At 41.7% G+C, this 13,437-nt stretch overlaps 1 protein-coding gene across 1 annotated transcript in view; it reads left to right on the top strand.

Moving 5' to 3' along the window:
• The first annotated feature begins 5,953 nt into the window (after nt 1-5,953).
• The window catches only part of maml3 (mastermind-like transcriptional coactivator 3), a 524,196-nt gene continuing 516,712 nt past the window's right edge, over nt 5,954-13,437 (top strand). The window contains exon 1 of the mRNA XM_043674113.1: nt 5,954-6,365. Coding sequence (XP_043530048.1) covers nt 6,309-6,365 — 57 coding nt within the window. The 5' untranslated portion in view covers nt 5,954-6,308. The remainder of the gene's footprint in view (nt 6,366-13,437) is intronic.

Raw genomic sequence — 13,437 nt, 5'->3', positions numbered from 1 at the left:
AGCTTGCTATGTTCTTCCAGCCTCCTGCCTGTCTATATCATCATTATTTATAGCCATAGAATCACCTTAAATGTCTTCTCTTCCCATTCCTGCAATATTACCTGTGGTGTATCTGAAGGCTCTATCTTTGTCCCTTTCCTATTCGTCAACTACCTGCTAGCATTTGGTGATGACATTTGAAAATGCAGGATGTGTTTCCACACATTTGTAGATGATGTACAACTCTAGCTCAACAACTCTAGGTGTTGGCCCTTCCACTAGCTGAAATCTCCTCGGGCCTTCTAGAACAGAGTTGGAGGGTTGGGGGTGGGAGGTGGAGAACTTGGAGGGCAGTTTTTCTCTACAGAGTCCAGTTGAAGCCCTACCATCCTGTCTACTAGCAACGGAGGGATCCTTGGGTTTCCACATTGGGAGACCTGTAAAACCTGAGGGCCCTTTGGTGGGCGGAGTAAAAGAATGGAGGGGGTTCTCATACCCCACTTTTGTAGAAAGGGCAGCTGTCAAAGAAACATTTCCCTATCCTCACCGCCTATTGCCACATCCCTCACTGGTACCACCCTGGCAGACCCAACTCACCTATTTTGAGTCCGAGGTGGTGTCCATGATGCTTCTCTTTGCTTGAAGCCATCCCAGGTTGGACAGCACTCCCAGCGATACTGAAGAACCGATGGATGTGGATTGTGAGCTCTTCGAGACAGGATCTTATCCCTTTAAAGGAACATAAGAATGTAGGAATTAGGAGTGGGAGTAGGCAATTCAGCCCTTTGAGCATTGTTAGAATGCATGTTGCTGTTACTGTGGTTGAAACATAATAAGATCCTGGAGTTTTATGTTAAACCTACGAATAAATGTAATATGCTTGCCTAGTAATAACCATTTCACTGACATTCAGTTTGGTTTCTGCCAAGGCTACTCAGCTCCTGACTTCATCACAGCTTTCGTTCAAATTAGGGCAGAAGAGCTGAACTCTAGAGGTGCGGTGGCTCAGTGGTTAGCACTGCTACCTCGCAGCAACAGGGACCTGGGTTCAAGTCCCACCTTGGGTGACTGTCTGTGTGGAGTTTGCACATTCTCCCTGTGTCATGTGGGTTTCCTCCCATAATCCAAAGATGTACAGGTCAGGTGAATTGGCTATGATAAATTGCCCATAGTGTTAGGTGCGTTAGTCAAGGGTAAAATATAGGGTAGGGGAATGAGTCTGGGTGGACGACTCTGAGGGTCTGTGTGGACTTGTTGGGCCAAAGGATCTGTTTCCACACTGTAGGTAATCTAATCTAGGATAAAGTAATAGAAACTGCCTTTGGCAGTTACCTGGAGTTCATCTCCTCCCACCCAGTATCCTACAAGAACTCCATCCCAATCTCCCACTGCATCTGCTCAGTTGAGGAGACATTCCACTCGCAAGCAACCCAGATGTCCACCTATTTTGAACAATGTGCTTTTTCTCCCCCTGTCATCCAGACAGCCGTCCACCATACCCACCTCCATTCCCCGCTCCACTGCAATAAAGACGTTGTCCCCCTTGTCCTCACCTACCTCTCCACCAGTCTCTACATGCAATGCAGCATCCTTAAACACTTCCGCCAACTTTAACTAGACCCCACCACCAAGAACATCTTCCCCTCCCCACACCTCTCAACCTTCCACAAGGACCGTTCCCTTCAACAGCCTTTATTTGCGCGACTCTACCCACCAATCCCTCCGAGCCCCCAGGTACCTTCTCCTGCAACAGGAAAGATGCAAAACCTGCCGGCACACTATCCCCCCTCACCTCCATCCAGGGCCCCAAACAGTCCTTCCAGAGACAGAGGTTCACCTGCCTCTCCTCCAACCCAGTTTACTGCATCAGGTGCTCCTGATGTGGTCTTCTCTACATCAGGGAGACCAAACGTAAACCGAGGGAATGGCTCACCAAGCATCTCAGCTGGGTCTGTAAGCGCCGACAGGACCTCCCAGTCACCGCCCATTTTCATTCCCCTTCTCACTCCATTTCCAACATGACCATCCTTGGTGTCCTCCATTGCCACAACAAACCAAAGTGCAAATTGGAAGAACAACACCTCATCAGGCAGCATATAGCCTGAGGAATCAACATTGAGTTCTCCAATTTCAAATAACCTCCCTCTCCATCCCGTGATTCCCTTCCTAGCCCCTCCCCTTTCCTTCCACTCCTCCCAGCCACCAGAGATTCATTCCTCCCATTGACCAACCAGGTCATACCCTCTACCTGTCTTCACCGATCCCCACTTTACACCCTGCCCCCACCACTCCCTTTATCTGCAGCTTCCCCTACACTCCATCTCCAGTCCTGAAAAAGGGTTACATCTGAAATGTTGACCTCTCCACCTCCTGATGGTGTCTGGCTTGTTGTGTTCTTCCAGCCTCCTGCCTGTCTTCTTTGGCATCAAGATGGCATTTACCTGAGTATGGCATCAAGGAGTACCAGCAGAATTAGAGTCACTAGCATTGTGATACTATTATTAATAATACTGGTCAAGTCAAAGCCAAGAGTGAAACCTGGCTTGATAGACCAGAAATTTTATTTTTGTGGTTTCATACTCAGTCACAAGGGGCTGCGAGTCTGCTTGTAACAAAAGAACATCAAGATTTATTAAGCGCAAAAAGTAAAAATAACACAAACTATTTTACACTATATAAGAACCATTTGTAAAAGTCCTATTACAAATACCTGAAATACCAAATCATATCTTACATTCGACACCAACTTTGAGGGTACTCAGAATTTTGTTTCCAATTTAAAGAACCTTGTTCAGTTGGCAAAGTTGTACTTGTTTTTGTTTTATCCCCCAGCAAACTTCTATATTCACTTGACGTTATCTCCCTTAGTCAATTTTGTTTTCCCTGAGACCCTGAAACAAATTGCTAACACAGTTCACTTATTTCTAAAAATGATTTCCTTAAACACCCGGTCCACTGCTTTCTATTTCTGGAGCTTTCCTTTACCGATATTAAACCATTCACAAATTATTTTCTCCTACCCTGACTGTACTGGAAACTGTTAAATTGCACTGTTGCTTCTCTGCTTCTAAGTGAAAGAAATCTGCACACCCTCTGCCCTTCTGGTTGATAATGTCTTTCTAAAGCATTGTAGGACACTTGTGCAAAGTGACAGTCCCATTTGTTTCTCTCTTCTCTCTTTCTAAGGCACTGAAATATTCAACTTGTGTCTTTTTAAAAGCTTCGTTCAAATATATGTGAACAAATTTTAAGACAACCCATACCACTTACAGAACTCAGAAATGACATCAAGGGATGGCATGGGTGGCTCAGTAGAAGCACTGGTGCCTCACAGTGCTCGGGACCTGGGTTCAATTCCAACCTCGGGCGACTGTCTGTGTGGAGTTTACACATTCTCATAGTGTCTGCTGGTGCTCTGGTATCCTCTCACAGTCCAAAGATATGCAGGTTAGAGAGGAATGGCTATGCTAAATTGCCAATAGTGTTCACGGATGTGTAAGTGCATTAGTCAGGGGTAAATTTAGGGTAGGGAAATGGGTCTGGGTTGGTTACTCTTCAGAGGGTCGGTGAGGACTTGTTGGGCTGAAGGGTCTGTTTCCACACTGTTATGATTCTAAGTCCTAACCTTCTTAACCCACAAGGTATATAAAAATACAAATAAAGCTTAAAGGATAGACATGGTTCTGCCATGTTAAAATCCAAATTTTCAAAATATAATATAATGGAACTCCTGAACATTGGGAATCGGAGGGAAAACTCTTCACTGCTTGGAGTCGTACTGAACACAGGATCATTGTGGTTTGTTGTAAGTCAGTAATCTTAACAACAGGACATCACTGCGAGAAATCCTCCAGATCACATTCTGGATCCAACCATCATCGACCACTTTACCAATTACCTTTCCCCCATCAGAAGGCCATCAGTGGATATATTCACTGATGATAAGCACCATTTGCAACTCCACAGGTTCTGAACCATGCCTATGTTTTTTATTCATTTTATTAGTGAATGGGATGTTGCTGTGAGTGTTGCTGGCTGGGCCAGCCTTTATTGCCCATCTCTTATTGTCCTTGAGAAGGTGGTGGGAGCTGACTTCTGAATCGTTGCAGTCCATTTTCTATAGGTAAACCCACAATGCTGTTCAGAAGGGAATTCCAGGATTTTGACTGAGTGACACTATAGGAATGGTGATATATTTTCAAGTCTGGATGGTGAGCGGCTTGGAGGGGGACTTGTGGGGAGGTGTGTTCCGAAGTATCTGATAATCTTATCCTGCTAGACGGTAGTGGTAATGGATTTGGAAGGAGCTGTCTAAGGAGTCTTTGGTGAATTTCAAAAGTGCATCTTGTAGGTGGTACACATTGCTCTACTGAGCAATGGTGGTTGAGTATCAATTGCTGAAATCTCCCAATATCAACATCCTGGGATTTCCCATTGACCAGAAACTGAACTGGACCAGTATAAAAACACTGACTAGAGGAACAGGCTGGAGGCTATGAGTTCTGTAGTGAGCAACTCACTGCCAGTCTCTCCAATATTTGCCCACTAACTACAAGTCTCAAGGGACGGTCATGTTGGAGAACCCCTCACTTGTCTGGATGATTGCAATTCCAGTAACACACATGAAGTTTGATACTATCCAGGACAAAGCCACTTGATTGGCAACCGATTCATCATCTTCAACATTCACATCCTTCACCACTGATGAACAGTGGAGCGGTGTGTACCATCCACAAGATACACTACAGTAACTCACCAAAACTCATTCCAAACCCCCAAAGTGTACTATCTAGGGAGAAAACTGTCACAGATGCTTGGGAGCTCTAATACCTGCAAGATTCCCTTCAACTCACACATCATCCTGACTTGGAAATACATCTTTATTCCTTTGCTGTCGCTGAGCCAAAATTCTCGAACTCCCTCCCTAAAAGCAGTATGAGTTTACTTACACCTTATGGACTGCATTGGCTCTAGAAGGCAGCTCATTATCACCTACTCCTTTAGAGGTGAGCAATATATTCTGGCCAACGTTGATAATTTAAAAAACTTAATAAAACCATGTTTTTGGTCAGACCACACCTTTAGTTGCTGTAGGCAATGCAGAAAAATGCCATGGGGATTATCTCAATTTCAGGAACTTGTATAATGAGAAAAGACTGGAAAAATGTGAACTCTCAGAAAGGAAACATCTGAGATGTGGTCCTATCGAGACATGTAAGGCCAAAGGTGAAAAATCTCAGAATAATATTTTAAATTAAACTGTGAGAGTGGAACAAGAGAACATAGGACTAAACAGGTAAAAGATCATTTTAAATGGAAAGATTCTGCAGGTCGTTCAAGATCTGTAGAGGGAGAGGCAAGGTTAACATTTGGGTCAATGGCCTTTCATCAGAAATGAGAGAAAGTGAGGACTGCAGATGCTGGAGATCAGAGTCAAACAATGTGGCACTGGAAAAACACAGCCAGTCAGGCAGCATCCGAGGAGCAGGAGAGTTGACCTGCTGTGCTTTTCCAGTACCACACTTTTCAATTTTCATCAGAAATGCCTTTTCCTTTGAATTGACTTGCAATCTTGATCAACATTTGTTCAAACAAAGTACAAAAAGTATCGAAAACACCTAACAAAATGTTGCTTCAAATATGTTGCCTGTGAAATTTAATTACTGATGAATTTATTAGATTAAAATGAAATTTACAGGAAATCTTATAGAATTATTTTGCTTACTTTATTTCTCGGACTCTGACATTTTCCTTTTTTAATCTAATCTATGTAATGCTTCATCTTGCTCCCATGTGTTTTATTGTATGTCCTAACATTATTTTGAAGGGATCTATGTAGTCCTGATCCCAGAGATAATCTGTCTCATAGTTTAAGATTCACATAATCCTGATCCAACAGGTAATCCATCCCATGTTTTAACTGATTTAATGTAAAGAACGTGTTCTGTGTTTTCGTCCGAGTCCTGAGTTCGTTTATTGCTGAACCCAAGTCCTGACCTTACTAAACCTCTACTTCACATTTTATTAGCGTTCCTGGAAAGTCCACTTAAATCCACCTAGATTACTGATTTATCCACTACAGGTACTAGTTTGATAAAAATCAGAGTTTCCTTTCTTCAGCTCCCTCCTCCCACCCATCACCCGGTTCCCCCCTCCCCACCCCATTTAAACTACAAGCAAAAGCAGTTTGAGTGTTTTAAAAGACTGCATGAGTGTGATTATCAAGAGGGAACAGGATAGAGAAAGAAGCTTTTGTTATGGGGAGCAGCTTCATTATCATGAGAACAACGAGGCTGCTGAGATACCAATACTGGCTTCACACGACCTGAATGTTTACAGTGGCAAAGCACTGGTATGCAAGTGATATGAAAACCAATTGTGAAGAGGTAAGGTTTCCGCTAAGTTCAGTTGGTTTAAACCACCAACTTTACTGATGCTACATAAAAAGGGAAGCTCTCATATTGTATTGTGAACACTACATTAGCATCTACACTCTCCCTGGTGTCTTAGTCCAAGGCATGCTTGCAGAATACTCCTATGTAATTGACAATGTTTTATATTGTGTGGCTATTGCAAGTGGGGGAGACTGGGCTTTGTAATTAAACTCTTTGATATATGTTACAGTTCAACTTACTGTCACCAGAGCAAATTTGTAACAAATCTTCATATGTAAATCTGTTGATCGCGTTTATTTTTGGAACTCCTTTATTAAAGCTGGAGTGATGCAGAAAAGTGCGTTTGTCAGTTGAGGTTTGATTCTAGAGTAAACCGAGAAATCGGGAGAGAAGGTTCCATAATCTACTGAGGCTAAAGGTGTGATACAGTACTAAACAAGTCTCTAATCCTGATCGTGCAGCTAATCCAGCCCATATTTTTGACTTGTTCTCTTAACTACTTTGGTGTCATGTTTCTCCCAATTTCGAGGATTAATCCATGTGTTGCTTCTAAAGCTGGATTCAATCATGTAGACACTCCTGTGTTTTATTGCTGACACGGATCCAATCTGTGATATTGGTCTCAGTTCAATAGTTGCTTCATCTACACCATGTTTTAGCCATGTCTTGGAGCAGATATCTTCATCATCCCATTGCTCGCTCTCTTCAGTGCGTTTATCCTAATCCAATAAATATTCCATCACATGTTTTAATTGTGATCTAAACCTGCCCAGTGTTTTAGATCTGTCTCTGTACGTGCGGTCTGCAGTATGTTACCTTATGTCTTGTAGTCCACCTAGTCTAAATCCTTTCTCCTATTTTCTGTTTTGGCTTAGTGTCTAGTCTTTTATTGTCAATGCAGCCATGTTTAAGCCTTGGGTCTAGTGTGCAATGGGGAAATTAGAAGACAACTTTCTTTGGTTTTTAAAGTTAGTTGAATTATTTCAGGCCTTGATCACTGTGAATGTAATCAAATATATTAGTTTTTTTATTCAACATGTCCTGTGTGCTTTGCTTTAGTCAGGATAATGTGAATAGCTAGCAACAATAACTTGTATCTATGTGGAAGCATTTACTCAATAAAATATTCCAAGCAGCTTCACAGGAGCACTGTAAAACAAACTATGACACTGAACCACAAGGGATAATACGAGGACAAGAAGCCTCAAAGCCTTATCAAAGAGGTAGTTCCTTAAAGGAGAAAAATGTAAACGGTTTAGAGAGGAAATTCTGTTGTTTGGGTGCTAGGCAGCTGAAGGCATTTAACATTGGAGATGTAAATAAGGCCAGAATTAGGGTGACAAAGATACATCGGAGAGATTTTGGGCTGGAGGAGATTACAGACACAAGAGTTTCAGTGACAGCATCTGACATAGAACAAGCCCATTAAATGATTTCAAAGCAAAGATGAACACTTCTACAATGAGGCATTGCCTAATCAGGAACGTTGGGTGAATGGGATTTAATGTACTTTAAGGATATGGGCAGCTCTGTGTTCGATGGTGTTATGGTTACAAAGGGTAGAGTGTGGGAGGTGGAATAGAGTGATATTGCATTGGTTGAAGCAGGTGAGCCTAGTGATGTAAATGCTAGCTTACTTTGGGGTCAAGCTTACTTTGGAGTCACAGGCAGTTGACAGGGAGAGGGAATGGATTTGATAGCCAGGGAATGTAGTTAGTACTGAGGGTCAAAGGCCATAGCTTTGTTCTTTCCAATTTTTTACTAGAGGATATTTCTGCTCATTTCAATGCAGAATGTCTAATGAACAATCTAGTCATTTAGTAATAGTGATGTCATGTGCATACATGTCAAAACTAACATTGCACCCTTAGTGTTGTTGCTGAGGGCCAACATGTAAATAAGAACTAAGACAAGGATAGATTCTCAAGGAATACTTGAGGTGACTGAGTGTGAAGCATGAAGAGACACCCTTATAACTAATTCTATGATTAGAGAGCTAAGACTGAGACTAAGGAATGGAGCACCAAATTGCACAACAGTAGAGAAACGTTGGAGGAGGATGGTGTGGTCGATTGTTAAAGGCTGCTGTCAAATTGGCAAATAGGATTAAGGAGAATCCAAAGGAATTCTACAAATATATTAAGGACAAAATGGTATCTAGGGAGAGAATAGAACCAATTAAAGATCAGCAAGGCCACCTACATGTGGAACTGCAGGAGATGGGGAGATACAAAATGAGTATTTTGCATCAGTGTTTGCTATAGAGAAGGATATTGAAGATAGAGAACGTGGTGGGGAAATAAATAGCAACATTTTGAAAATTGGCTGTATTACAGAAGAGGAGACGCTGGATGGTTTAAAATGCATGAAGATGGAAAAATCCCTGGCACCTGGTCAGGTGTACCCTAGAACTCTGACAGAAGCTAAGGAAGTGATTGCTGGACCCCTTGCTGAGATATTTGTATCATCGATAGTCACAGGTGAGGTGTGAGAAGACCTGAAGTTGGCTAATGTGGTGTCACTAAGGAAAAGTGAGAAGGAAAGATCAGGGAACTATAGACCGGTGAGCCTGATCAGTAGTGGGCAAGTTGTTGGAGGGAATCCTGAGGGGCAGGATTTACATATGTTTGGAAAGGCAAGGACTGATTCAGGATAGGTTTTGTATGTGGGAAATCGTGACTGACGAACTTGATTGAGTTTTTTGAAGAAGTGATGAAGTGGATTGATGTGGACAGAGGAGTGGATATGACCTGTATGGGCTTCAGTAAGGCATTCAACAAGGTTCCCCATGGGAGACTGGTCAGCAATACAGGGAGAACTAGCCATTTAGTTTTAGAACTGGCTCAAAGGTAGAAGACAGAAGGTGGTGGTGGAGGGCTGCTTTTCAGACTGGAGGCCTGTGACCAGCAGAGTGCCACAAGGATCAGGACTGGGTCAACGGTTTTTCATCATTTTTACAAATGATTTGCATGTGAATGTAGGAGATATGGTTAATAAATTTGCAGATGACACCAAACTTGGACAGCGAAGAAGTTTATCTGAGAGTACAATGGGTTCTTGATCAGATGGTCCAGTGGACTGAGGAGTGGCAGATGGGCTTTAATTTAGATAAATGCGAGGTGCTGCATTTTGGAAAATCAAATCAGAGCAGGACTTACACACTTAATGGTAAGGTCTTGGGGAATGTTGCTGAATAAAGAGACCTTGAAGTGTAGGTTCTTAGTTCCTTGAAAGTGGATTCGTAGGTAGTTAGGTTAGTGAAGAAGGTGTTTGGTTTGCTTATCTTTACTGTGCATTGAGTAAAGGAGTTGGGAGGTCATGGTTGCATTCTTATGCAACCCTGTGTTATAGAAAAATTGCACTTTAGAAACCATGCTTAAAGTGTTGGTGCTATAACCATGTTTCAGACAACACGTGTTTTAAAAGTTCACATTTTAGAAACAGCGTCCCCAATTTAGCAATTGCGCTACAGCGAACTCATGTTGACAAAATGCGCATTTTAACAGAACAACCTGGACTGCTTGCAATTCTAGTCTCCCTGCTATAACAAGGATGTTGTGAAACTTTAAAGCATTCAGAAAAGATTTACAAGGGATATTGCCAGCTTTGGAGGGATTGAGCTGTAGGGAGATGATGAATAGACTGGGGCTATTTTCCCTGGAGTATCAGAGGTTGAGGGGTGACCTTAGAAAGGTTTATAAAATCATGAGGGGCATGAATAGGGTAAATAACCAAGGTCTTTTCCCAAGTATGGTGGAGTCCATATTAGAGGGCATAAGTTTAAGGCGACAGTGGTAAGATTTAAAAAGGACCTAAGGGATAACTTTTTCATGCAGAGGGTGGTACATGTATGGAATGAGCTGCCAGAGGAAGTGGTGGAGGCTGGTACAATTACAACATTTAAAAGGTGTCTGGATTATTGCATGAATAGGAAGGGTTTGGAGGATTATGGGCCAAATGCTGGCAAATGGGACTAGATTAGGTAAGGATATCTGGTTGGCGTGGACGAGTTGGACCGAATCGACTGTTTCTGTGCTGTACAACTTCATGAAGCTCTAAGTTGAGGAGGGAGAGTTTACTATTGCCACATTCACATGTTTGTGACTTTGGTTAAAAGCATTTTGATACTGTGGCAGGCATGAACATCTATTTGAAGGGATTTAAACGTGTACAAACACTTGGGAGGAACAGCACATGTAAAGAGCTTGGAGATGGGGCAGTAGTTCGCAATGACAGTGGGATCCAGGGTAGTTACCATTTTAAAGTTTTCCCTTCTGCTTTTGTTCTGAAATTCGGTTTGCACGTTTAAATCTCACATTTGCAATGCTTTTTTTCTCGATCCTTTACATGATTTGCCCTATGCTTTTGCCTCAATCTATGTTTTCTGAGTATTTTTTATTCTGGTTCTGTATGTGCGTATTTATATATTTTGCTTTTGGAGTTTTTTATGCTGCTCCATTCCACGCTTGATCTCAATCCCATGTTAGAAAATATAACTGTATATTTTTTGATATTATTTGCACGTGCTGTGCTCTGATTTTATTCTTTGATCTCATTTCAGTATTTCCTCTCCTTGTAATAAGTTTGATCTGTTCTTATTGTTCCACACACGTTTCTTTGTGTCTACATTATGTGCTCAATTCACAGAGTTAGTTTTGGATCCACAACCTTTTAACTCCAAGGCAAGATTGTTCTCAACTGAGCAAGATATTATACCGTTTGTTTGGCCCTGAAAGACTAACTGTATGTTATTCAATCTTGCCTTGCTTTCACCCTATCACACATTTTGTCTTTTTTGACCTTATCCAACCATCTGTTGCTCAAAGCCTAACTTTTCCCAGCTCTGATGAAAGATTACAGACCTGAAACATTATCTCTGTTTCTTTCCAAGGGTGCTGCCATAATCTGCTTGAGTATTTCCAGCATTTTCTGCTTTTTATTTTAGGCATGTAGAAAATAAATAGCTCACAATTGCATTCCTCCTGAAGCAACTCAAGGTGTTTCACGTAGAGTTAATGAATTGGAAATGTAGTGACTATTTGACAATTTTGTAGATACGATCTTATTCCATGTGGTAACCCAATGCATTTAGAATTAATCTATCTAGTGTTCAGGTCCTGTTCTTTTCAAGGTTTTCCCTCAGTTTGGCACCAATTTTGTATTGTTGACTCTGCTCTACATTTTAAAGATAGAATGTCAGAAAAAAGATTTGCATATCTTCTTCCAAACTGCTTTTAATCAGAGGACTTTGCTTCCCACCATACAGTCTTTAGTAATGTACGTTTGGAATAAACAATCTAAGTTGATGCCCAATGTGGGTTTTCAACCTACAGTTTTCTGATTTACACAAAGAACCTTACCAGTTGAGTCAAACTGACACTCTATCAATCCATTGTACTCTTTACTACCTTCCCCCACCCTCCTCTCTGACCTATCACCCCCATTCACCTATTGTACTCTATGCTATGTTCTCCCCACCCCCACCCCCCTCTCATTTATCTCCTCACTCTGCAGGCACCCTGCCTCTATTCCTGATGAAGGGCTTTTGCGTGAAACGTCAATTTTCCTGCTCCTCGGATGCTGCTTGACCTGCTGTGCTTTTCCAGCACCACTCTAATCTAGACTCTGGTTTCCAGCATCTGCAGTCCTTGTTTTTACCTACACTATCAATCCAGTTCAATTAGAGATGTTCTATCCCAGGTTTTAGACTTACTCAAACAGAGGTAGTCTGCAGAGCTCCCAGGTAAAGCAGAAATTCCTTAGCATGGAAGAATTCATGTAAATTCTGATCTGCGTAGTAACGACTCAATCTTCAAACCTGGGCACAAACACACACACCAAGTTGTGGCTATTTAAAACTGCAAGCAATGCTTTAGGAAAAAGATCAATTAGAATTGAGAGCAGAGGGTTCTATATGGTAATGTTTAAGTAACAGACTTGTAGAGTTCCATGGTCCATATTATGGTTAAGTTTTCGATAGATATTTAAGATGGTTTTCTTAAAACATCTTGTAAAGAAAGCGTACCGAAACTTAACTAAATCATAATTATTAATTATTGGTTTAGACAATGATATCAGACACTGATACTTTTTTGGATATTCCTGTTTTACTTGGCTGTTATTCTCTCCATGTTCCATGCGTTTGGACATTATAGCTATTTCATTCCAAGAAACGTTTTCCTTTTGCCTGTGTGTGAGTTGTTGTCATTTAAATCATGAACATGTATATAAAGACAGTGTGGTGCAAATTATGTTGTGTCTCAGGACTAATCTATCTCATCTGTTTGGTTTAGTCTTCAAAGAAACTGCTGGACATCCCAAAGTGAATTTACAGTGAATAAAGAATTTAAAAGGGTTAGTTGTCACTATTATAATGTAGTAAACACTGTAGCCAATTCACACACAGCAAACAGCTACAAACAACTACATGATGATTACCACGACATCTAATGATGATTCAGCAATTAAATATTGATCAGGGCTCCAGGTATAACACCCACTGCTCCTTTTTGCAAAGATGTTTTTCAATGGATGTTTTATCCATCCAGCTAAGAGGGCAGATTGGGCTTCATCTTAAAGAGGTACCACTAATAGTGCAGCACTCACTAAGTACTGTATTGGAGTGGCAGCCTCGAATTTTCTGCAGGTGAATCTGTCACATGAGCTGTTGGTCCCATCTCACCTTTCTAGATTTTTAAATATAAGCGAGGGATGTGGGCATTTCACAAAGACCAGGAGTTGATGTCCATTCCTAGTGTCCTTGAGAAGCTGACTTCATGAATCTCTGTAGCCTGTCTGGTTACAGTTTGGCACAATTGAGTAGCTTGCTAGACCATTTCAGAGGGCAGTAATTAGTCAGCCACATTGCTGTGGGTCGTAAGTCATGTGCAGGCCAGACCAGGTCGGGATGGCTGAATTCAGTTGGTGAACCTGTTAGGTTATATGACCAGGCAAAAGTGAGGACTGCAGATGCTGGAGATCAGAATCTAGATTAGAGTGGTGCTGGAAAAGCGCAGCAGGTCAGGCAGCATCTGAGGAGCAGGAAAATCGACATTTCGGGCAA

Source organism: Chiloscyllium plagiosum, chromosome 32, assembly GCF_004010195.1.
Source record: "Chiloscyllium plagiosum isolate BGI_BamShark_2017 chromosome 32, ASM401019v2, whole genome shotgun sequence".
Taxonomy (NCBI): domain Eukaryota; kingdom Metazoa; phylum Chordata; class Chondrichthyes; order Orectolobiformes; family Hemiscylliidae; genus Chiloscyllium; species Chiloscyllium plagiosum.
This window is presented reverse-complemented; position numbering and strand designations above follow the sequence as displayed.